This window comes from Jaculus jaculus, chromosome 12 (genome assembly GCF_020740685.1).
Source record: "Jaculus jaculus isolate mJacJac1 chromosome 12, mJacJac1.mat.Y.cur, whole genome shotgun sequence".
Classification (NCBI taxonomy): domain Eukaryota; kingdom Metazoa; phylum Chordata; class Mammalia; order Rodentia; family Dipodidae; genus Jaculus; species Jaculus jaculus.
Window position 1 is genome coordinate 111,010,072 of NC_059113.1, and position 27,028 is coordinate 111,037,099.

Below are 27,028 nucleotides of genomic sequence, written 5' to 3' on the forward strand. Positions count from 1 at the left end.
AAGAGAAACTTTATCTATTCAGTGTTTTCTTTGGAGTTCAAAATGGTTTCGGGAAATGATTTAGACTTTGAAAAAAATTTATGGAACGTTTCCATAGAAATGTCAAGATTGGCTAAGATTGACCTTGTCACTTGTGGGGAATTCAAACAAAGGTCCCTTTGTAACCAGAAACACTGTCTTTGTATTGGGACTTCATTGGGATTTCTTTTCTAGCAAAGAGGAGTGAGATGAAGAACCAGAACAAGCACAAAGAAAGTGCTTGTGCTGGTCTGTGAAGCTTTCTGACTTCTTACTCTTGAGTCTGTACATACTTCATGCCCACCATTTAGTCATACACATATAAATATGTATTTATGTATGTAAGCGTCCTTTAAAAATGTGCTATAAGATGTTTCCAGGATATCTATCCTCAGCTGAAATTTTAACCTGAATGCATTTGATTGAAAAAGAGAAGAAATGATTTCATTAAGTAGCATTTAGCTAGAGATCTTTTCAGAAGAACTGGTTTTATTTTATAAATATTCAGTTATTTATTTGCACGTGTGTGTGTGCATGCATGTGTGTGTGCACCACTTTTTGCATCTGGTTTTATATGGGTGGTTGGAGAATTGAACTCCGGCTGGCAGATTTTCAAGCCAGCATCTTGAACTATTGAGCTATCTCTCCAGCCCCAGAGCTCCCAGGTGACATGCTTCCTTATCTTTGAACTCTGAACATCTGGTCTGGTCATGTGAAAGTCCAGTTTGGTGGGTTTTAAGAAATGCTCAAGATGAGAAGAACTGGTTGATGGCATGGTGCTTATGCTGGTCCTGTTTTGAACTTTTGCTTTCCCTGTATCCGTTTTTTGTTGTTTTTTTTTTGTTTGTTTTTTCCAGACTTCCTGGTCAGAATCCAGCTTCTACAAAAAGAGTTCTGTGATCAGAATAAAATTTGGTTAATTTGCACTATTCAGAATGTAATTTCACTAGTTTGTTGATGAATTTAGTTGAGATATTTTATTAATATTGCTAAGTGGTCTATATGAAGTGACTTCCTATATCTCCTGAAATAGCCTTTCCAACTTAGAGCAGGTTAAAACTATATTCAGACTCAAAATTCTGTTTACATGCGAGGGAAGAAAACATGGAAAGAAAATCATATGTTTTGGGCTCTTAATGGTGCTCACTGTTAAGTCCTTTGCAGTTCTAGGAGCATTTGTGTGCTTCTGTTCTCTACCCCCCCGCCCCCAGATTCTTAGCATGGACTGACTTCCAGCTATGAAGACTGGTTTTTATTGATCATATTTCTTTCTCAAGATCCAGAAAGGAATCTCAATCTCAACCTTAATTTGGTCACTTCCTTTACATGTCAGCTGCTAAGTGAGTTTTTCAATAGTGAGGAGCTACTGCTTATCAGAATAGCTAAGGGATCTAAAGCCAGGGCTCTTAAGTCCTTGTTTGCTGAAGCTGTGTATCACCAGCTCCCACCCAAGAATTCCTTACTACCAGTGCTTTCCTAGGCTATAAATTCTCTTCATGGTGTGTGGTTTGGACAATTTCATTTCACAGAGGGTGGGCCTTGCAAACATTACCTGAGGCTTAGAGATCTGACTTATATTAGGGTCTCGATGTGGTGAAAGCTTTTTGGGAATGGTATGAAAAAAATACAGGTATACATTTTGCAATAGTATTTTTTTTTAGTGTGGAAATGATGGGCTTGGCCAAGTACAGATGGGAATAATCTGCTAGTAAGAGGATAAGGAATGGAAATGGTTTTCTGAGAGTGAACATTCAAGCTCTAAAAACCAAATGGAGCTAAAGCAGACAGCTTTGCATTTTTTCTTGTGGTGCATATGACATCTTAGTTTGATAAGTTAATGTATTTAAAAAACATGGCCCACCACCACTCAATATAATAAATATACACATGGAAAATTCAAATTTAGCCAGGCATGATGGCACATGCCTTTAATCCCAGCACTCAGGAGGCAGAGGTAGGAGAATCAGTGTGATTGCAATGCCAATCTGAAGCTACAGAGTGATTTTCAGGTCAGCTTGGGATAGAGTAAAACTGTACCTTGAAAAATAAGGAAGAAAGAAAAATCCAAACAAGAGGTATGCAGGGAAAAGTAAGACCCTGATATGGGTACTTTGAGATACAACTCCCAGATTTATATGGATAGAACTTTAGACATGATAGCCTCTTCTATACACTGCTGTGCACAAATGCCTATTTACTTTTGCTTTTCTGTTGGTACTTCAAATAGCTAGAATCTTAAAGGAAGAATAACACTGAGTATCCTTTTTTCTACTTCTTCTACTCCCCAAATAGTCTAGCACTAGCATTTATGGTAAGCAAACATTTCTGCTCTGAAAGAAAGTTGATTATTTAGCTACAATGTGATGATGCTTTATGAAAAAAATTTAATTATTTGAGAGAGAGATACAGAAATAGGGAGGGAGGGAGGGAGGGAGAGAGGAAAAGAGGGAAGGAGGAAGGAAATGAGAGAGGGAGGGAGAGAGAGAGAGACTGGGTGTTTCAGGGCCTCCAGCCATTGCAAACAAACTCCAGATGTGTGCACCCTGTTGTGCATCTGGCTTATGTGGGTCCTGGAGAATTGAACCTGGGTCCTTTGGCTTTGCAGGCAAGCACCTTAACCACTAAGCAATCTCCAGCCCATGATGCTTTTTAAAAGAAGTCAAACCTGGGTTAAGTAACAATTCAAAATAGTGGACATACTTCTTCTTGGAATGCATAATTCTTCAGTTATGTCCTCGCCTCTGAAGGGTTTATGAAAGTGGAAGATTTGGATGCTGTCAGTTTATCTGGCTTAAGAAAAAGCCCTGTTCAGCATTCACTTATCAGTGTTCATAGTAACTTATAAAATATAAGTGCTGTGAATAATAAGAATCAAAAACAAATGCAAAATAAGAATGTCCAGCTCCTTGCTAGTTCTAGTTGAGTTTATTTCTCTTATTATGTCCTATGCTAGATACAGCAACAGTAATTTACTTTAGATGTGATAAAAAAGAAAGCAACATTGCATTCATGTGATAGCTCAGAACTGTTAAAAACGTAAATCACTTGCCTATTTTAAACGTCATAAAGGTTGATACTTTTAGAAAACTGCTGACACTAGTGTTTCTGACAGTTTAATGTGGTGATTACGCTTGCAGTCAGTCTGCCAGGTTTCCTCCATCTCCTACTCCGTCCTGTGTGTATGTTTGTGCCTCAGTATCCATGTGTGCAAAGGGAAGATGAATGTGTGCCTACTGTTTTAAGTGTTTTGGAAAGTTAAATTTTACATACCAAGTAGTTAACTTAATTAGCCAGAGCCCTTGTCTCTATTTTCACATATATTTCTGAAGCCCAAACTAGCATTTGAGAAATTACTGAGGCTTCATAGCATAGTTTACTTATTATCAGGATGTGGTATGTTCAGTCAGGTGCTATTCATATGTTTTCATGTTGCAAGAAAACACACCCTCAAGGTCTCCATGGATTCTTCTCCATATTCCCTTAAAAATTCATTGTTATTGCCTTGAACTTTAGCCAGAATGATATAAATTATTATACTTTGCTTCTAATGCATTTATTCCAGCTTGAATTATGAGTATTAAGTGATAAGACCCTTCTGATTACAACTCATCAAGACCACAGAAGACTATGAAGAAGTGGCAATACATAATGCTTCTTCTATAATTGCACCATAAAGTTCCCAATTAATTACATTCTTACAGAGAAATCAATTACTGCAAATTGCAAACTCCAAAGCCTTAATAATGAAAGGCAAATATTTTATAGGCCTGCATTTGTCAAAATTTGATAGTAATTGTAGTAATTAGTAGTTCTTGCTCACAGTCTAAGTAACATTTTGCACATTAATGAAAGCTTATCGTCTTTTCTCTCATTTTATATTAATGTGAGAAATTCCTTATGGGTATAAAACAAATTGATATATGTATACAACTATTTCTGAAGAGGTGTTGCTTTTCTTCATAACTGAATGGAAATCAGAGTTTACAGATGTTCATGGTCCACATATCTATAGTTTCAGCTTGCAGTTTCCTGACAAGCAGAATCTAAACATTAATGATTCCCTAATGGCTCAGTTTGTGTCAACATAAATTTGGAATGTTGAAACAGATTTCAGTAACCTTTTAAACTATGATGGGAGTTTTCCCTTGTATCCCTTATGTGCCCCCACTTATTTAAGTCAGTGTGCTGTGTAAAGTCATCTTTGCTTTATGTTATTCAATCCTTGACATAATTCATACAGGAGATCATGTTATCATCTTTAAAAAATGAAAACCATGACATAAATAATACTTAAGTAGCAAGTACTTTCCTACAAAATGAAGCAGCATTCAGACTTGAGTTTAGCATCTTTTATGCAGAGACTGAGTCGGCAGGTCATGTAGCTGAGGAAGGAACTATGGGTGCAGGATGGTTCTGAGTGGTGGGGTTTGCCCTGTTCCTGGGTTTGAGTTCTGAGTGGTGGGGGTGAGTCAAGTCTCTTCCACTCTTGCTCTGGTGGCAAAAATGTGAGCTCAGTATTACTAGATTTTCTTGGCATTTCAGGACATTTGGGAAATCTTGATTTGTGGATATTCTCTTCAATTTTAGTTGTTGAGAACTAATTGAGATTCTTAAACTACACATATATTTTCTCTTGTTAACAGTTTCAACTACCCAGTTACGGGTCTGTGAGACTTGTACACTGTTGATTTGACTGTTTGGTCCAAGTTGCCTGGTGAATGGATGCTGCCTCTACCTGTGTACAGGACTGTACTCTCAAAGATCCTCAGAGACCCTTGGTAGTCATAGATGAATGGGGGACAGAAAAATATGCCTTAATGTATTAGGGTGAATGCTTTCACCAGGATTTCAGAAAATTTAGCAATATTTTCAAATGTACTTGTCTCTAATTTGTGATTTGAGACATTAACAAAATACAGTTGTGTAAGTTTTAGTGATATAAAGCATGCTTACCTTCCTTTCCTCTCTAAAGTTAGCTAGACAATGTTAAACAATAGTTAGCATTCAGATTTTTTTTATGCTAGGTTAGCTAAAGTATCAGCTAAAGGATATATATTGAACATTCCTTTGATCCAAATAAAAATCAAATTAAGGGACTTCCGGTTAACATGGCGGCTTAGGTACCACAGCAAAGCAGCCTGGGCGGGGCGGGGGTGGGGGGGGAGACCGAAAAAACTCAGCAAAATAGACATTTTTACTAAAAAGTGAGGTATATAGGAAATCGAAACAGCAGTGGAGAAGTAGAAGAGATCCAGAGCCTGCACAGGCCGGCAAAAGCAGCCCTGGCAGGTCCACTGACTGTGGCGGTGGCAGCACACCAGAAAGCCGCCAGACTTGGCTCCAGCCACAGTAAAAGCCAGGTGAGGGGAGCTTCCATTCACACTGGAGCTCTCTGCAAACTCTAGAAATGTGAAGGGAGAGCAGCAGTGAGCAACGGAGAAGCAGATCACAAGGTAGAAGGACACGTGGAACAGCGAGAGAACTAGAGCAGCTGCAGCTCCCTCCCCTCTTCCCCACCACCTGTGCCAGGCTCCAGCGAACAGAGCAGTGGTCCTGGACCTGGCCACGCCAGATTGAGCCGACAGTGGGACCCAAGCAGGAGCAGAGTCTGGCAGCAGCATCAGCGGCTCCGGTACCAGCAGCAGTGGCCCCAGCAGCAGCAGATCCAGTAGCAGCAGCAGCGGCAGATCCAGCAGCGGCAGCTTCAGAGGCAGCAGTTGCAGATCCAGCAGCAGCAGCGGGGGATCCAGCAGGGGCAGCTAAAGCAGCAGCAGCAATGGCAGCAGCTGCGGTGGACCCAGCAGAGGCGAAAGACCCAGCAGCGGCAGCTTCAGGAGCAGCAGTGGTGGTTCCAGCAGCCGGGGTGCTGATCTTCAGGGCCACAGTTGCCAGGCTCGGTTTGCCCCGTAGGAAAAGCTAGTGCTCAGCTCCAGAAATCAGAACAGCAACCTGATGACCCAGCCAGCAACTCAACTGAGACCAAAATCATCCAAAAAGGTAACTGGGATTGCACCAGGGAAGGTTCTTACTTGGTCACAAGCTGACTTGGATCCCTTTAGCAGACCAGAAATCTTAACCTCTTTGTTGATAGAGGATCTGGTTGTTATAATAACTACTCTTGCATAAATATTTGGTGCTGTTTTTGATTGAATGTGTACAGTGTTTAGTTAAATTTTAGAATCTACCTGTATTTTATTTCTCTCAGCCTACTTGAATACTCTCATAGCAGGGAAACTCAACCCCTAGGAACACCTTGGTAGATACTCTGAGAGTCTTAAGAGCCACACCTAACACCTTAAGCTCCTACCCTGAAGATATATAACATCAAATTGATACAGCTAAGAATACCCAGCTAGCTAGAAAATCCAAGCATTAACTTAGTCCAAGATGCAAAAATATATACATTATAACACAAGAAACACTAAAAAGCAAGACAATATAAATCCACCTAAAAGTATTAATGCATCAGAAATGACCTCCAGTGAGAATGAGTTAGAGAAAATGCCTGAGAAAGATTTCAAAAGAATGATTGTAAACATGTTCAAAGAAGTCAAAGAACAAATCAAAGGAATCAAAAAAGAAATCAAAGAGGAAATCAAAGGAATCAAAGAGGAAATCAAAGAAGATGCAGGACACCAATTTAAGGAAATAAAGAAGGCAATACAAGACATAAATAAGGAAATAGAAATAATAAAGAAAAACCAGTCAGAATTACTAGCAATGAAGAATACAGTTAATGAAATAAAAAACTCTGTAGAAAATCTCACCAGTAGAATGGATGAAAGAGAGGACAGAATATCTAAGCTAGAAGACCAGGTGGCAGATCTAATACAGTCCAACAAAGAGAAAGATAAACTTATAGAAAAGTATGAATGGGAATTTCAAGATATTCGGGACACTATGAAAAGATCAAATATAAGAATTCAGGGCATAGTAGAAGGAGAAGAATTCCACTCCAAAGGCATAGTAGGCCTCTGCAACCAAATCATAGAAGAAAACTTCCCCCAAATTGGGAAAGAGGTGCCAATGCAGATACAGGAAACCTTTAGAACCCCAGCTAGACAAAACCTGGAAAGAACCTCTCCTCGTCATATTAAAATCAAACTACCAAACACACAAACCAAGGAAAAAATACTGAAAGCAGTTAGAGAGAAAAACCAAGTTACCTACAAAGGCAAGCCCATCAGGTTTACAGCAGATTATTCAACACAAATTTTAAAAGCCAGAAGGGCTTGGAGTGATGTACTCCAAGTTCTGAAAGACAACAACTGTCAACCAAGGATACTTTATCCTGCAAAGCTATCCATTCAAATAGATGGAGAAATAAGGACATTCCATGACAAAAGCAGGTTAAAGGAGTATTTGAAGACAAAACCAGCTCTACAGAAAATACTTGATAGGATCCTCCATGCTGAAGAAAAGGAAAAGCACACATATAAGGAACCTGGAAAAAACAAGCAATACTCAAATATTAGTTAACACAAGAAAGCAAAGGTAGAACCGGAAGCACAAAAAAAGGGCACACATAAAAATCAAATTAAGAAATTTTAGTTTGCCTAACAAGAATACAAGGCAATTAAAAACCAATGAGAAATGCTTGAATTGAAAATACATAGGCAAAAAAGTGGAGCATGGAGGTTCATGCATGTTATCCTATTACTGCAAGGCTGAAATAGGAGGATTTCAAGTTCAAGGCTAGCCTGGCCTACAAAGGAAAACCCTGGTCAAAAATGATATGGATAAAACTGGGTGTAGTGGTGCTTGTCTTTAATCCCAGCACTCGGGAGGCAGAGGTAGGAGGATTGACATGAGTTCAAGACCAACCTTAGACTACATAGTGAATTCCAGGTCAGTCTGGACTACAGCAAGACCCTACCTCAACAACAAAAAAGATATGGATAAAAAAATTATATCTTCTGTAAGCACTGAAAACGAAGATGTAGAAGGAACTGTATTTTATGTTGAATTCCCTGTTCCTAGAAACAATGAGTGTGCCCTAGCACATAGCTGTAATTTTAAGTGGAGGTCACCTGCATTTGGGGCACATCATTGAATAGCGGCACAGTTCAGGTTTTATGAGTCTAGGGAGAAGTGGTGGCATCCCTTTCATCTTTTTAAAAGGTTTCTGTAAACCTTAGATGTTACATGGCTGACCTCTGTCCCTTTAACTGTATCTGTTTCTAATCAGTGTTGAAAAACACATGTAACTGTCAGTGCAGATTCTGCAGAGCATGGGCAGTTTATACTTGTGAAAAGTAGGTTATGGTTCTGGAGGGCAGGCAGGCTTCATGCTACCTCCCTTTTCCTAGACCTTCATAGTTTCATTGACTTTCCATGGAAAAGAGATTTTTTAGTTGGCTTTCAAAAAGCAGCTCTAGCCGGGTGTGGTGGCACACACCTTTAATCCCAGCACTCAGGAGGCAGAGGCAGGAAGATCACCATGAATTTGAAGCCACCCTGAGACTACAGAGTAAATTCAAGGTCAGCCTGGACTAGAGTGATACCCTACCTCAAAAAACCAAAAAAAAAAAAAAAAAAAAAAAAAAAGAAAAGAAAAAATAAATGCAACGCAACAGCCCCAGGTTGCAAACTGTGTCTTGCTTTCTCTTATAAAAGAAAAGCACACCTCTATGAAGTTATGGTTTTTAAAAATTGCAATTCTCTTTAAATTCCTGTAGTTTATAGTTTACTAGAGATAAATTTACTTACCTTTTAATTAAAGTGACTGCCACTGGTTGCTAGAATATAATCTACACATGATGGGACATTTCTGTAGAGTTGAATTAGAGTTTTTAGTTTCTTATCCCTGGCCTTTCCACAGAGAAAGTATACTTTAGTTTTTTAAAAATATTATATTTATTTATTTATGAGAGAGAGAGAATGGGTGTGCCTGGGCCTCTAGCCACTGCATATGAACTCCAGACACACTGTGCATCTGGCTTACGTGGGTCCTGGGGAATCAAACCCAGGTCCTTAGGCTTCCCAGGCAAATGCCATAACTGCTAAGCAATTCCCCCAGTCCCCTATACTTTATTTTGTTTTTCTTTAGAAAGAAATAATAGGTATTTATTTTGCATCACCCTAGAGAATTTAAGGAAAGCATCTGGAAATGGAACTGGTGGTTAATGGTGTGATATATAAAATAAAGCAGTATACAAGGTAGAGTTAAGTTGCTAGATAGGCATACTGTAGTTGAATTTCATTATGGCTTTGTTAGTACAGGTGCCAGGGCATTTCAGAATCTCACGTTTAAGAGAAAGAATAGCTGCCAACAACTTGAGTCATCATGCAGGCTGGTAGGACCTGCTTCCCACCAGCCAACTATCCACAGAGTTCCTCCCACAGGTGTTCCTTTAACACTGGGCACCATCCACCTGAAGGAACCACAGGGTAGCCCTTCCCTGAGTAACTGATGAGTAGGAAGCTTCTTTCATCTTTCTCCAATTCCCTCAACCAACTGGGAACTAGCGCTTATGACAGAATGCAAATGGAAAGTGTGTTGGGAGGGAGTTACACTTTGGTGAAAAAGAAAACAAACATACACACACACACACACAATTTATAAAGTCCATATAAGCTTTATTCAGTCATTTAAAATTTATTTTTATTTTTATTTATTTGACAGAGAAAGGGGAGGGGGAGGGAGAGAATGGGCATGCCAGGGCCTTCAGCCACTGCAAATGACCTCTAGACGCAAGCACCTCCTTGTGCATCTGGTTTGGGTCCTAGGGAATTGAACCTGGGTACTTTGGCTTTGAGGGCAAAGGCCTTAACCACTAAGCAATCCTTCCAGCCCTGTTCAGTTATTTTTACTATATTAAGATGTCTTAAGATGTTAAAAAGAAACCAGGGAAATTAGGGACTGGCAAACTGCTTTGCAAACTGTAAGTGAACACCACATGCCAGGTACTTTGTGTACCAGTGCATGCCAGAGTCATGCGATCCTGTACCATCATCCTTACATTAGTAAGTAAAGTTTTCAAATGCCCTAGGTGGAGCCAGGCATTTAGGCTGGCCTATATAAGGTGCTTGGGAAGACTGAGTGGGAGGTAAGCAAGACATGGTATGCATCCATGAACTTCACTTAGGTGTTTTGTGGCTAAGAAGCCAATAGCTAGGAATTTGCTTTGGAAACCTAAGTTATCTTCATGTTTCAGAGAAAGAAGGTGATGGCCCCAAGTAAGTTTCTGTAAAGGTTTTGATAAGTTCTTAAAAAGAGGATTGGAGTAAGAAAGGAGTTGCAGGGACACCATAAGGAGCCCATTGTGAAAACTGCTTTGGGGTAGGGTATTAGTAGGGAAATAAGAGAAGGAAAGTGTTATTTATAAAATAGTATTCAGACATCGGTAAAATGTGATTGAGTGGTTTATAAAGTGCTGGCAAGCATCAAGAAATATAGATTGAAGTGTACACACACTATAAATGCCTTTTTACTAGAAGAACACCATTATTAAGGAAAGCTCAAGGCTGCCAGGTCCTTAATTATACTCAAATGAAGATTTTGGAATATGAAAGATTGTTATAAAAATTTTAACCTTTATAGACTAAGTGGCATCCATTGAACCTCTTGGTCTACAGAAAGATGTAGAAAAAAACTTCTTAGCTTTCTGTAAAGGCATGTATTATTTCCTGATACTTGGTATCTTGAATGGTGATTGAACAGAATAGCAGTTGAAACTTGGGTTGAAGGGCTGTACTCAGTGGAAAGGGGTTATTGGAAAGAACATTTGTCTCTAATTCTCTCGTGTGGTAAGGAGTGTTTTGGCTGACTTCCCTCTCACTGACCTCAAAACGTGCTTATTCCCACATATATCAGGGTTGTGGATGGTTTCAGATTCATCCCATGGGCCTGATGGCACTTCTGTGTCTGCCAGTTTGTGTGTCGAGGATGTGTGACAACTGGTCTTAGGCTTCCCAACCCTGCCACAAGCTCTATTGCTTGTCGTGGGACTTCATAAGAGTCAGTTGAAAGATGAAACACACACTATGCTCTCTGGAGAAGCAGAAAGAGAGAGAGGATCTTACATGAACAGAATTAGCTGACATCACCTATGCCCTTCTGTGTATTTCCCTGCTCTTTTTATTAAAAGCACTCTATTGAGAAAATAACTAACGTAATTTACTCGTTTGTTGGCACACTTCACAGTGTACAAAACATCATCAAAACCACCTTCACATTGTTGCATTTCTCAGAATACCTCATCTTTTGCTAAATTATCCACCTCCAGGCAACTTCCAGTTTATTGTCTGTATCTGTATTTCTCCTTTGGAAACTACTTATTGATGAAATGGCACATTGTGATATTCTCTGACTGGCTTCCTTCACCAACATAATGTTTTCAAGGCTTATCTTTGCTGTAACCTGTGTTAGTACTTTATTTTTCATTGTTTGGTCTGAGGAGATGGCTCACTTGGCAAAGTGCTTGCCTTATAAGTGGGAGGATTTGTGTGTGATTCCTGTTACCCATGTAAAAAATCCAGACATGGTGGTACACACCTGTAATCCCAGCCATGGAGAAACAGAGACAAGAGGATTCCTGGGGCTCTGTGACAAGCCAATCCTGAGTAATTTGTTAGCTGCAGGCCAGTGAGAGGGCCTGTCTCAAGAAGAATCAGTCAGTGTTTTTGAGGAACGACAGCTGAGGCTGTTCTTTGGCCTTCGGACACACATAGACATGTGCATCCAAACATAATTGAGTATGCATATTTACATGCACCCATACACAATATAGGAAGTAGGCTTGTAGTTATTCAACTCAATAGCCTGGAAAAGGAGGAGAACGAGCTGGCATTTGGAAAGCTAGTAAATTCATATTGGAGGGAGGCATTTCATTACCCTGATGTCATAGTTAATATTACTAAGCATGCACCATGTTTCAGGCCATGGTTTTAGCATTTAACATGTTTCATTGCATTTAATCATCATGGAAAGCTCAGGACGTCATGCCACCATGATTCCTATTTTATAAATGAGGAAATACATGCATGGAGTACATTGCTTGTGATTTCACTGGAAGTGAAGAGGGGACTGGACCTTGAACCCAGGGGCTTTGTCTTTAGGACACATGTTTTTCAAAGACGTGACACAAAAGGTACAGAATTATCCTTATTATTATATGTACAGTGGGTGTACTGTGGCATGCCCTTCATCCAAAGTATATTCACATACAGATGCCAGTAAAGAGTTCACTCCTACGGGTCCCATTCACATACAGGTGCCACCAGAGAATGCACATATGCAGTAAGCATTCTCATTCACTAGCACTCAAATAAAAGGAAACCTGGAAGGATTGGGGAGGAGAGAAAATAAAATGCCTGGTCTTGAGCTTAAGGTGATACTTGGATGCTCAGCCATTAGTCTTCATTCCTTCTCATACACCCTCCCCACATTGGGTTACTGTGACTTTTCTCTTTTCCTAATGTGTATCCCTCCTCCCTTGGGTGCCAGCTGACTTTCTGAGATGATTGTGGCAGGCCTGAAGGTAGACCTGGTCTCTTCTACTCACTTGTTTATCTTGCTTTACTAAGAAATGTAAATTTATCATTTCTTTCTCAAATAAGGGCAGGAAATTCCTTCTACCATAGATTCGATATTCCTGATGCTTTGCTTGCAAATGATAATAATAGCCATGTATGGGAAGGGCTTCTAAAGTCCTTGTTGTGGTGGAGAGGGCTGTGTGAAGGGGACAACTGGAACAAGCTGCCCCTTAAGTTGGGGCATGTTTGAAAAGTCAGGATTAGAAATTTTGTTTCCTCTGTGCAGACAAATCTGCAGGTTATTGAGTCTTAGTTCTAGTCATACATTTGTTTACTTATTCATTAGTTAATGTATCTGATGATAGCAACTGAAAACATTTTTTTTTTTTTTTTGGAAGACAGCTCTTAGGCAATGAAGCATGATTTCAGTGAGCCAACGTGGAGCTCATTTTACACATTCGTTTTACCTGTTGACGAAATCCTGTCTTGAAATACCATGTGCATGCTCTCAACAGGGTCTGGAAATAGTGCCCAAAGAGAAATGTGTTCTTTCCTATGTTGATTTTTATCCCAGAGTGACCAATCCTTAATAAGAAAGGGGGCTTTGGCATGAAAAGGAGATTTTGTTTAACTTGACTTTCTTCCAGTGCTCTGTGAATTCATTCTTAGTACTGTTTCCAGGCAGCAAGCAAGAATCTTCACTTGCCTAGTTTGTTTTTAATTTATAATTTATACCCCAATTGCACCCATGAAAGGCTCAAGGCAACTTAAAATACAAGACATGTAGACAAAGAGTCTGAGTGGGAAATGGAAAACACAGTGGGACCTGGAGAGCCAACATCTAATCCAGTGCCCTGGGCAAGTGCTGCTGTGAGGGTGGGCTAAACCAGCCCTATCCTTCCAGGCTCCAAGGTGAAAAGGTCAGAACTGCTTAGGTAGCCATCATCCACTATCAGGAAACAGTTCCTCAGAAGTCATAAACCTTTTCTAGGCTTGGAGTTTTCAAGGAATTTTTGCCTAGCAAGGGGCTAAATTAGCTAAGCTCTTCAGGAGGATACCCACACTTCACTGCAGACTCATGCAGACTGGCATTTTCTAGTCCATTGCTGAGCAGACTAGCCTCTCCACAGAGCCATTCAGCACTGCCTCACTCCAAACCACCCATTCTTCTAGGACCCCAGTATTTTGTGGTGACAGTTATAGCATGCCTGGTTACTTGTTTTGAACTGTCACATTCTTATTTGTAAGTTGGCAATGAGGCAAAGAGGAACAGTTGTAGAAATTGATTCATTGAATACATTTACTGAGTTATGTATACTCTTACTGCTTGGACTTGACTTGAGGCAGGCATCCCTAGACTAAGTCTATCTCTGTCTGTCTGTCTGTCTGTCTGTCTGTCTGTCTGTCTGTCTGTATCTATCTATCTATCTATCTATCTATCTATCTATCAATCAATCAATCAATCATTCATTCATTCATCTATCTATGTTGTAGGGGTCAAGATTTTTTCATTAGTTAGAAATTAATTAGCATAATTAGATAACCCAGAACATCCTATAACCTATACATGCAAGCTTTCATGTCTTCTTTTTTTTCAAATTTTATTAACAACTTCCCTGATTATAAAAAATATCCCATGGTAATACCCTCCCTCCCCCCACTTTCCCTTTTGAAACTCTATTCTCCATATATCCCCTCCCAGCTTTCATGTCTTCTAAGGACATTTTGATAAGAATATTTTTCCTTTCTCATAGTTTCTGACAGAAACTAGAATATGAATGATGGATGGTTGTGAGAAGCATAGAAACACTAGAATCAAGCAGACAGATGGGAACCAGCATTTTTTTTTTTTTTTTTGCAAATCTTGGAATTTTCATGGTTTTTAAATTTAGTTTTTTTAAATTTTTGAGTCAGTGAATATAGTCAAGTTGGTACCATTATTAGCTTCCTCCCTGTTCTCCCCCCTCTGTAGGAACCCTCCTTGTTGGGGTATATGTGTCATGCATTGTGGTGTTAGCCTTTACTTTTGGGTAGGAGGAAATGTCTCTGTGTGTCATGACCCAATGTGTGGTTCTGACATTCTTTCTGCCCCCTCTTCTGCAAATTTCCTTGCGCCATGTTGAGTTCATTTTAGGTCTGCTTCAGTGTTGAGATCTTGGGAGCCCCTGTGTCTCTGGATATCTGGTTTGGTAGGGGTTGATTGTTCTCTGTGTCTATCTCCTTCACTATTGTGCTGGTTCCCTGTTCACCAAGAAAACAGCATTCTTGCATGTTTCCCCAATTATTCTTAGTTTCACCTTTTGAGGTATGATGGGGTGGTGCTCTCCTTAGGATATACCTCTATCTAAAAAAGAGAAGCAGATTCTCCAATGGAGGGTACAGTTAGCACCAAATGAATGTGATAACCATTATTTTTTAGAGTTTAATGGAGAGTGGGCTTATTTTTGGATATGGGAACCAGCGTTTTTCCTTCTACTTTGTTTCTATGAAAAAGGTTGACATTATAAATACTTTAAAATCTGAGTATTGAGAAAAAACTCAGCTTAATGTATTAAAATTTTAAGAATGTTTTGATATTGTTACATGTATATAGTTTGGTTTGGAACATGCATTATCAGTGGAAATACTAAGAGACTTGGAGCCTCGCTGCTATGGAAGAGTCTTGAAGGGATCTTGGTTTTTATGGTCTTTCTCTGTCCTTCCTTTCCATTTTCCTTTGAGATTTTCTGGGCGGGAGTGGGGAGGCTTTAGCTAAACACTTGCTGTGTGGAACTGAATTTAAACTAAGCTGTGTGTTGTGTGGCATTATGAGTAAGAAAGCTCTTTGATTCAAAGTCCTGGAATTACTCTTGGCTTAGATTTACCTTAGTTTCTTCTGCCATATGCTTAGGCAGGTTTTAAAGGATTTAACAGAAAGCTTAAGAACTTCTAACAAAAGTTGGCCTGGAGATATCTAAAGAACAAATGGTTGCTATCAGAATGAGAATGCAAGTTACTAGAACAACTCTATTTGCCACTCTTTCTTGAAATATTCTAAAATAACTCAATTTTAACTTTTAGTCTCTCTCTCTCTCTCTCTCTCTCTTTTTTTTTTTTTTTTACTGATCCAGATATAAAATTTTGGAAGAAAAAGGTGGAATAGAACTTGAGGAGACACACACACACATACTTTCTCCCCCCCCCCACCCCCCGCCTAGTACATAGATAGATAAGGGAGAAACCTCTTCAGACCTTTTCCTGATCTGAGTGTCAAATAGAGAGGTTGATAGATAGAGAGGTTGTCATAGATCTGTTTTTTGTTGTTGTTGTTGTCGTTTTTTTTTTTTTTTTTTTTTTTTTTTTTGAGGTAGGGTTTCACTCTAGCCCAGGCTGACCTGGAATTCATTATGTAGTCCCAGGCTTGTCTCGAACTCATGGTGATCCTCCTATCTTTGCCTCCCAAGTGCTGGGATTAAAGTTGTGTGCCACCAAGCCCGGCGATCTGTGGTTTTTTAAATTAACAAATCACTTCCTCAGACTTAGTCTGGTAAGGGATTCATAGATAAACTTCACCTATTCATTGACTTGGGCTGATTGATAATGGCTACTTCAGTCAGTGATGCTTGCTATGAATTTGTGATGGTATTCTTGTCATGTGTTTGATATCTCTGATTCATTGTGTTAAAAAAAGTTGATACCTATCGTTAAAACTGTCATGACCACAGAAAAAGAAATGAAGTCTCATGTATCCACAGCAAAGCATAAATTCATTTTGATAAAGTATATATAATGTGCTCTGTTAGAAACTATTTGCAGTATTATATAACTTGCTGCCAGTTATCTGAAATGTTTCATTGTTTAGTGGAGATATTTTATTATATAATAGTAACTTAGACATAGGAAACATGCCTGGATTGTTACATGTCTCCAGCTTGGCTGAGTATAATTCTCTCTGGTAGGATACTGCAGACAGATTAGATTGACTGGCACTTTAGATTGACAGCTCATTCAGGTGAGGAAGATGGATAATAATATAGGAAACAGACTTTGAAAGGATGCCATTCTGAAAAGGACACAGGACAGCTTGATTATAACCAGAGCCTGGCTTCCTGTGCTTGTAGAACCGAAGTGCCAAATTCCTCAGCCTTGTTGGAACCCTCCCTGGATGGGTAAGAAGGAGGGCTGGTCCGGCAGGTTTTTCAGATAATGAAACTCAGGTTGAACTGGGTCTCATTCTGATCCTACTTGGCAGTATTGTTAAAAAAAAAATAATAACTTGTCCTGGGAGTTTGTGTCTTCATTGTTTGCTATAGTCATAGCAACATCTGTTAGTTATGAGAACCTAAGTAGTTATGGTCAATAAATAGTTGATTACTTGTATCACTGAAAAGAGCAAGGTAGAGACTTACTAACATGCTAGTAATGAAGAGGCTGACATACTTGTGGTTATCATATTCTTAGCAAATAACATTAAGGCAAAATGAACACTTTTCTTCTTTGCATTTAAAATGCAAAATTGGATTTATTCATCTATGCATTTACTTATCAAACACTTTACTGTCTTTAAGGCTACCTATGCTCAGGTTCACAGCATAGTCACATGGAAGAGTTACTGTCCTCTAGGCTTAAATGTCCAAAAGTAAATAAAAATAAAATATTTAGCTATGGTCACAGTAAGAACAGTGAATAATAGGAGCAGGTCTTATGAACACATAAAATGAGAGCTTATTCCATCCTAGGCAGGGCATGGAAAGCCTCCCAGAGCTGAAATTTAATCCAGGATTCGAAGGATGAGTGGGGTTTGTTCAGTGGGCAAAGTGAAGGGCAGCAGGGGACAGGAGGTTCTCTAGAGAAACAAAATGGCTGTATATTACAAAATGATATTTATTGGGTTGACTTCCAAAATACCAGCTGGGCAGCTCAACAGTGATTGATTGTATATAGGCTGGAGAGGCTGAGAATTCAGTAGCTGCTCAATCTATGAGGCTAAGTGCCTTAGGAGACCCAGTGTGGTGTGGAAGGCTTGGAGGATTCCTGGAGAGTTGTTGGTCTTTAGTTCACTTGGGAAGGCTAAGGAAGCTGGGTTGTGAAGGCAGGGAAGGATGGCACCAGAAACAGTGGGCTAGAAAAGAACCTCCCCAGCAAGAAAGGAAAGCAGACAAGCAACACTATTATTTCCTCAAATCTTTTTATGTCTGAACCACCATAGGAATGGTGCTTCTCTGGGTGGGCTCTTCTCCCTTCTTTCCTGAAAATGCCTCACAGATGTGCTTAAGAATCTTAATTGATTCCAGATCCAATCAAGTTGACAACTAAGATTAGCCACCACAGGGCTGGAGAGATGGCTCAGCAGTTAAAGACACTTGCTTGCGAAGCCTAACAGCCTGGGTTCCATTACCCAATACACATGTAGTAGGCCAGGTGCACAAAGTGGTTCATGTACATTTATAGTGGCAAGAGGACCTGACACATCCATTCCTTTTTTTCTCTCTCTCTGATTGCAAATAAATAAATACTTTTTAAAAAGATTAGCCATCACAGAGGAAAAAGGAATGGCTTCACAGGACACTGTGGACCAGTATGTTCACACTCTCTGGACCCAGACTAGTGTGTGGTATTTGCTGTGATACTCTCATGACCATTCGTGGAAGCTGAATCTAGGGTAGAATTGACCCTTAGCCTCACATGCTGCAATGGCTTAAGTGTCCAGGAAGGTCTTTACGGTGTCAGTGTTGTATAACTCACTTGCTAAGATGATTCAGCAGTTGGCTTTCATGGAAACTAACATATTTTTTTCAGTTGCAGCTATTACTCTTCTGGATGTCTAGCTAGTAGTCTCAGATAGTCAAGATGATCTCCACAGAAGAGCAGAAGCTCTGGGTCTCAGAAAGGCTGTGTTTCTGGGATCAAACTGGGATTCAGTTGCTTAGTTTCAACTTGAGCTCCCTTAGTCTTGGTTTTCTTATCTCTAAAATGGGTGCAATAGGGCTGGAGAGATAGCTTAGTGGTTAAGCACTTACCTGTGAAGCCTAAGGACCCCAGTTCAAGGCTCGATTCCTCAGGACCCATTTTAGCCAGATGCACAAGTGGGTGCATGCGTCTGGAGTTTGTTTGCAGTGGCTGGAAGCCCTGACACACCCATTCACACACACACACTCTCTCTCTCTCTCTCCTTCTCTCTGTCTGTCACTCTCAAATAAATAAATGAAAATAAACAAAAAAGCTGAAAAAATATTAAAAAAAAGAATAAAATGGGTGTAATAGTCATCTCATGAAGTAGGTTTGAAGACTGAATGAAATAAGAATGTGTTCAAGGAACTACATAGACTACATGGTGGTCATACTTATAGCAGACTTTCTTCTCTGACATGTGCCAAAGCCTGCTGACTTTGTGCTACACATGTGCAAGACATTCTGTAAAACAGAATATTTGTCTGTATTAAATGTCTCCTATATAGATTGCTGGGCTTACTGCATGGTCTGTTCAAGATCTGTTCTGTGACATGACAGGCGTGTTACTGCTATATTTAAGAAGGCTGTCAGTCAGTAATGAGATGGGGACCACTGATCCATTACATTTATGGTTCTGTTCTACCTACTGTACAGGGAGCTAACTAAAGTGCCTGCACTTCTGTAAGAACCTGCTGCCTCACTCTTGAATGGGTTTGTTTCTTCCACAGGAATGTTCAGCAACCATAAGTAACTAAAGAATACATAGTCCTTCAGGTACTAGAAGATGGAAGGGCCATGATATAGGATAGGAGTTAGTTCTGCACCAGGCCTTTCATCGGGCACTTTAGTTGAATTATTTGAGAGTCTTTACCTATTAGGAAGCCAGCTAAGAAACTCACAGGAGAGGTCTGCTGTCATTGGAAGCACAAGGAAGTGCACACTGGTAATGGTGAGCTAATAGTCACACAGGGCAGTTAGGGCTTCTGCTGAGGAGGGTGGTGCTAGGAGGCCTTTCCTGGCTCACTGATGTCTTTCAAAGTGTAGACTGTATCAGTGAAGTTAGAATTTTGCTGTATGAGGTAAAGCATGTGTAGTGTGGCTTGTTTCAAGACAGTCATGTTGGTGATGCTTGGAAGGAGAAAGAACGAAGGTATTGTTCCAGAGAAAAATATCCATGGAGCTAAAATAGGGATTTCCATTACAAAGTTGTCTGCCAGACTGTTTCATAAACTCATTCAAGTTTCATCCAGGGAACCAAGGTGCTTACTTTGGCTTCATATTTGATTTGAACCATCAGCCTTCCTGGCTACTAAAATAAAATCTCCTTCAGAAATACTTCCCCGGTCTTTTGAGCTTAGTTTGATTAGCAAAGTATGCAAATTTATCAAAATAACCAATATATTATTTAACATTGAAAGCTTTAACTTATGTCCTTATGTTAATGTCAAAATAATGGACAGGTGACTCAGTTTATATTATATTAAAGTAAGTAGCAAAGCAAGATACTTCATTAGTACTTTGTTTTTAATCCTGTCTTCTGGCAAAGTTTTTGCAGTAGTAAATGTAACTTTCTTTTTAATTGGGAAAAGCCAAGATACTGTTATTTTTGGTTATATAGTTGCATTCCTTTAGACTGTTAACATCTAAGTAGGAAAAGTAAGAAAGAGAGCTGGGAGTGGTGGCTCACGCCTTTAATCCCAGCACTCGGGAGGCAGAGGTAGGAGGATTGCCATGAGTTCAAAGCCACCCTGAGACTACCTAGTGAATTTCAGGTCAGTTCTGAGCTAGAGTGAGACCCTACCTTGGAAAGCCAAAAATAAATAAATAAATAAAAGAAAAGTAAGAAAGAAACTGTAAAAGATGTTTGTCCCCAAGATATTTATTTCCTAGTCACATGATAATGATCTTATGAATACTGCCTTCTTTTTTTCCAATTTTCTTTAAATATTTTCTTAAAATTTGCATTAAAATAATTGCATTAAAATAAATTACCGGGCTGGAGAGATGGCTTAGCCACTAAGGTGCTTGCTTGCAAAGCCTAATGTCCCAAGTTCAAGTCATTAGTACCCATGTAAGACAGATGCAATAGCACATGCATCTGGAGTTTGTTTTCACTGACTGGAGGCCCTGACATTCACATTCTGTATCTCTACTTTTCTCTTCCTCTCTCCTCTCTTCCCCTCTTCTCCCCTCCCCTGTCTTCTCCTCCCTTTTCCTCTCCTCTCACCTTTTCCTCTCTTCTCTCTCTGCTTGCAGATAAATAAAAATATTAAAATAATAAAGTAAATTACAGATATTTTACATTTATATGAAATCCAGATAAAAATGAACTCATTGTAAGTATATAGTGCCTAGAATTCCAGTGCCTCTGAATTTTCACAGATGTGTGTTTTCAGCTGTCTCTTAGACATCTCCTGGGCAAAACTAAATTGCTTCCTTCCTGCCAAATCTCTCTTCCTAAATCTGTGTCTTCATTAATGGTTTAATGGTCCATCTGGTGAACAGGTGGAGCTCTTGCCCAGCAACTCCAGGTTGTTCCATGACTTCTATTTAAAGAGTTTCTCTAGACTACCTCCAAATTGTTACCTAATACGCATGCATATCCAGTCTCTTTGATTTCCTACTGCCTGGCTTTGTGGTCACATGCCCCATTAAGCTGGCCTGGATTTTCAGTTGCTGCCTATATAATTGGTAAAAACATGTAAGTACCATATATATGATGATCTGTCTGGCCACCTCTCCCAATCTCAGTTTTCTCTGATTTATGATATGTTGGTTTCCACTTTTCCATTAGTTTTGGGGGGTCACACAGTAAACCTTTTGTATTTCAACTCTCAGCTATTTTGCAGACTTTGCAGAGCCCACTTCTGTGGTTTACTCATAAGTGTCACTGAATGAGAGCCTGCCTGTTACACGGCCCACCTTTGCCACCCAGCTTTGCTTCTTGACTTGTACTGTGCCACAGAATACTCACAGATGGCTTGTGGCCCAGCTCGCAGTCTCTTTACCTGTGTTTACCTTGCAGTAAATCACTTTGTCCTCTGGAGATTTCATTAGATGCCAGTGCAAGTACTGGATACCTGCATTACTTCCAATCCTGCCCTACTTATCTACAAAGTCAGGGGTTCTCCCTAAATCCTCTCTCCCTTTCCATCCTCACTGATTTTTTAGAACAGGTCATAGAATATAAATATATCAAGGCATTTTACTTGTTATCACTGGTTTATTATGGATACAGGGAAAGAGATGCTTGATGTATATATTTGATTCTTTTGTGGTAGGTTTTGGTGTCACTGTCATGTTTTGTTGTATATATTTTTACTCACAGTACAGTTAAAAATCCATCCTAGGTTTTTACCTCAAAGATTTGAAAGCAGAGACTCAAGGAGTTAGTTATGTAAGAGTATTCCTTAACAGTGGTGAAAGGTTCATCAACAAGAAATTGGATAACCAGTGACTATGTAACTGTAATATAGTGTATGTGATGGGGAGTATACACATGCATATCCTAAATCTGGCAACCCTACATTTCTTTGTTTATCTATCTCTCTGTACACATAATCTGATTAAGTTGCTGCCTATATAATTGGTAAAAGCATTTAAACAGCATACATATTTAAAATGATGTAATTTAAAAATTTTTATTTTGAGAGGGTTTACTTTGCATTTTTTTGGCATGCATTGGGGTGCTTTTCTCATGCATGTTTCTTTTTCTGTTTCTGAGACAGGGTATCTCACTATTTCAGAGGCTGGTTTTGAAGTTGCTATATAGTCCACGTTGGAATTGTACTCTTAATCCACTAGCCTCAACCTCCCAAGTATTAGGATTGTAGGCATGCATCACCAGACCTGACTTCTTTTGTAATTTTCAGTGCAGTAAAATAAATGAATGTGAGCCTTCCCTTACATCTAGAGAGCTTAAAAATACTAAATCTGTTTAGTATAAAATGTATGCAGAGGCAGAGAGGTACCTGACATTATTAATGTTTCAAATTAAACACTTGAAGGCATAAGGTATTAGTATGACAGATTTAAATTTAGACAGTATCTTCAGGTATTTTTGACAGGGAGGATTTTTATTTTACTTTTTTATGTTTTGCTTTAGCTGTTTTTGAATTTGTATTGTGTAGTGTTACTTTTAACCCTATATGAAAGCTTTACATGAGAATAACCTGTTGTCTGCTAAAAGTATATGGAAGAAGTACACATGTTTTTCTTTTTTTTTCAGATTCTTTACAGAGTTAGAAGCAAGACATCAGAATAATATCTTCATAGATGATATAAGTGACATTGTAGAAAAGCACACAGCCTCCACGTTTGATCCCTATGTGAAATACTGCACTAATGAAGTCTACCAACAAAGAACACTACAAAAATTGCTGTAAGCCATGCTGAATGCTACATATTAATAGTCTAACCTACTTTTAATTAAAAATCATTGATTGGAATGAAATGAATTACCTCTTAAGCCATCGACATAACGACATACCTCCCTAATTGACTGTTTCCACTCTAAAAATGTCTTAAGAGGATTTCTTTTTATGTGAGGTTGAATAGAAAAGTCTGTTCACTGGAGATTTTTCACTCTAAAACATTTATGAAATTAAAGTTTGTTGTTGTAATTGAGTTTGTTTCTTTCCTTCAGTCTTCTTTCTTCCCTTTACTTGTCCCAAGACAAGGATGATTATCACTCTACCTCTCACTTTTCTGAACAAGCAACTGGTTGTATTAAGTGGTTTGTCTGGGGCAAGAGTGGGATTAAAGTGGGTGGAGCTAGAAGTTAGGGCTCAGGGATTTCCTTAGTCTTGGGGCCTCCCTAATAAACTGTTCATAGGAATTGTGGAATCCTACCCTCCCTGCTCTTGGTATATAGGGCTGAGTAGCTGTGGGAGGGTTTGAAGGAAAGTGATAGAAAAAGATGCTCTGGAAGGTTTTTAATTATGTCACGTAAAGTAGTCAAGCACTAAATTTCCACTCGTTCTTTTCTTGTCCTTTCTAGTTTATGGAGTGAGTATGTAGATGTATGATGCATGCCATTCTCCATGTTTGAGAGACTTAGCAAGTGGTCAGAAGTTGATAATACTGTTTTAGTTTTAGGGACTATGTTTGTCACAAGTAGCTGTTTTACAGGGTCCTTTGCTGGAAACTCAGTTTAGGGGCTTCCTGGTTATTGTCATTCTCACTCCTTCCTGTGAGTTGGCATTTATTACCACAGCATTGAGCTTATTGTCAGCTTTATACAAAGTGTGAGATATTTGAAGGGGCTCAGGGCTTGGCTGTGATTGCTTTCTGGCTGCTTGGGGAAAAAAAAGACCTCACTCTGAGAAGGGTTAATTGTTTGAATACTTGCTCACACCGTAGCTACCAGCTCTGGAGGAGGCTTTTCTTAAGAAGGGATCTCTGCACTTTGGTCATTTCAGGTTGGATAGTCTGTGTGGTAGCTGTCTTGTGCATTGTAGGATGTCCAAAGCATCCTTGTTCTCTTCCCATTTAACATTAAAAATGTCTCCATACTTTGCAGAAGGCCCCAAGAGGCAAAACCATAGCCCTCATTCCACTTCCTACGTCACTAGGACCACTGATTCACAGACAGGTGTTCTGTAACTGAACAAGACAAAGCCTGGAGTTAGAGCTAACTTTATAGTTTTCATGTTGCTTTGCAGGATTATGCAATGTGAATAGTGACTGCTATGTATTATATAACACTCAAAAGTAAAGACTTTCATCTTAATTACTTTAATCATACCATCATGGGAGCTTTTTCATGGAAATAGTATTTGTGTCTTCAGGGATATTCAGGTTTGGAGCAGCAACCTTCTACTTCAGCTCATGTTAGAGATGCCTGGATGTCTTTGAAACCCAATAATGCCAGACTATTTAATCAGCCCTTTGGGGTAGGACCTGGGACTTTCATGATTTCAATATCTAACCTACAGAGTTTATTTTAATTTCCTAAGAAAATTTTTTTTAAAGCTGCTAGGGAAAGGACACCAAAAACTTCTCAAATTGAGATGATGAAAATAAAACATTTCTGCATAATTTCTCTTAATTGCTATTCTGGGTGTTTCACAATTTATTTTTAGTAGCATTGAACCACATCTTCTAATCTTCAAATTACATGTTTTATAAAATTATTATTTTTGCTACTGTCCTTCTTGGCTCTGAAGAGGCCACTGTTGCCCCTGCTATCCCTCCCCATGGAACATGGAGACCTTGTGTGCTGAAGACTTCCACAGGGGTGAGCTGAGAAGGAAAGGAAGAGGAAAAAGGAGAGAGGGTGAGGGCAGGAGAGGGAGAGGGAAAGAGAGAGAGAGAGAGAACTAACAGACCTACCTGTCTGACAGCTTTCTGACTTTACCAGTTACTAAATTTTTATTATGTGGCAAGTTAGAGATCTTTGTGAGCTCCATTCTTTTGTCATCTCCACTCAGCATCCAGGGTAGGTTCCTGTGAGGCAGTATATGTATAACAGCTTACTAAGGTCTGTAACATCTTGTTAAAATTATCACTGGTCTCACATCAGTTGGAGAGGAAGAGAACTATTCATATTTATGTGGCTGGTGCTTGTAACACAAGCATTCAGGAGGCAGAGGTAGGAGGGTTATTGCAACTTTGATGACAGCCTGATCTACACTGTAAGTTCTAGGCTGACCAAACCAAAACCATTCTTTTTGCCTCCAACTTTTGAGTGCTTAGATAACAGGAATGTACCATGAGGCCAGCATAGGCTACGTAGTGAGACTGGCTTAGCGATCCCTCCCCAACACTTCTTCCAGACAAGCAAACATTCCTTTCAGACAAAGAATGTGTGTGTGTGTGTGTTAGCCCATCCTAAGCAATATTTTTTTCTGAGATTAGCTAGGGCCAGAGGAGTGGCATCAAACATTATTATTCTGTTGTTGGAATGTGCTTATAGGTGATCAAACATGAGCTCTGATCTGTGTATTAATTTATATCTGGCATGCTCCCCATTCTGACTTGTTTACACTCTACTTTACAAGTATTTGATGCATATGTTTTTGTGTTAATATTGTTAGATAATATCCCACCTTGTATTCAGTCTTGAATATAAAGAGAGGAAGATCCATCTGTTTGTTTATGTAGCCATGGTATATATTGTTTTTATATACTTAAAAATAATGGGTAATGTATGCATTTATCACAGTCTTTGGTAATACATTTTTACTTGCTCTTAGTTTGAAAAGGAAGCATTCTGAAGTTTCTTTTTGCTTTATTTAACTTGGCAGAGCCACCAATCCCTCCTTTAAGGAAGTTTTGTCACGGATTGAGTCCCATGAAGACTGCAGGAACTTACCCATGATCTCTTTCCTCATTCTCCCCATGCAGAGGGTGACCCGCCTTCCTCTCCTGATGGATGTAAGACATGATCTGATGTTTTTCCTCTGTGGATGGATTGCTGCGATACCTCTGACTACTGTCATTCTGCTTAAGGGTTGTGTATCTCCTCTACAAACCCCCTTGCCAAGAAGAAGCTGTGTAGTTGGACAGTGTTATTGGCTTTATATCTCAGAGTCATCATTAATTTAATTGGCTGTTTGTCCTACAGGGGCTGATGGAGCAGGGCAGCAATAAGAAGGGAACAGAGTAAATCATAAGTCTCAGCCAGCCAGTGGATAGATAGTGTCTTTTGATCTAGTTAGAATAGAGTATCACAGATGTACGTTAAAGTTAGGTCAGCACATTGACATAGTTTCAGTTCGGAAAGCAGAGGTAGGAGGATTGCCAAGAGTTATAGGCCACCCTGAGACTACATAGTGAATTTCAGGTCAGTCTGAGCTAGAGTGACACCTTGCCTGGAAAAACAACAACAACAACAAGGGCTGGAGAGATGGCTTAGCGGTTAAGCGCTTGCCTGTGAAGCCTAAAGACCCCAGTTCGAGGCTCGGTTCCCTAGGTCCCATGTTAGCCAGATGCACAAGGGGGCGCATGCGTCTGGAGTTCATTTGCAGTTGCTGGAAGCCCTGGCTCGCCCATTCTCTCTCTCTCCCTCTATCTGTCTTTCTTTCTGTCTGTCACTCTCAAATAAATAAATAAATAAATGAACAACAAAAAAAATATTTAAAAAAAAACCAACGACAACAACAACAAAACAAAACACAAAAACAATTACATTTATTTATTTTCAAGGAGAGAGAGAATGAATGAATGAGCGAATATGAGTGTACCAGGGACTCTTGCCTTTGCTGCCACAAATGAACTCCAGTTACACACACCACTTGGTGCATCTGGCTTTATGTGGCTATTGGAGCATTGAACCTGGGCTGTCAGGCTATACAAGCAAGCGCTTTTAACTACTGAGCAATCTTCTCAGCCTTGTATTTCACTTTTTACAGAACAAAACACAGCCTTATAAGCATGAAAGAAATATGTGATGAGTAAAGTTTCAAAGTAAATTTCATTTTCCATACTCCCCATAAATTTTGACAGATAATCTCAGCACTGGCATTTTGACATGCATCAGAGAGTGTGATCATGGTCACTTTTTTGATTGCCATGGTTTTAGGAAGCTTTATTGGTTATTTCAGAACTCACAGCCCCCTCATTGCTTATCTTTTTGTCCACTTCATTCTCTTGTGTTTGT

The 27,028-nt window shown here is 39.5% G+C and overlaps 1 protein-coding gene across 1 annotated transcript in view; it reads left to right on the forward strand.

Moving 5' to 3' along the window:
• Arhgef26 (Rho guanine nucleotide exchange factor 26) overlaps positions 1 to 27,028 on the forward strand; it is a 107,674-nt gene that overhangs the window by 36,306 nt on the left and 44,340 nt on the right. Inside the window, exons 6-7 of the mRNA XM_004655927.2 lie at positions 22,655 to 22,807; positions 25,674 to 25,803. Coding sequence (XP_004655984.2) covers positions 22,655 to 22,807; positions 25,674 to 25,803 — 283 coding nt within the window. The remainder of the gene's footprint in view (positions 1 to 22,654; positions 22,808 to 25,673; positions 25,804 to 27,028) is intronic.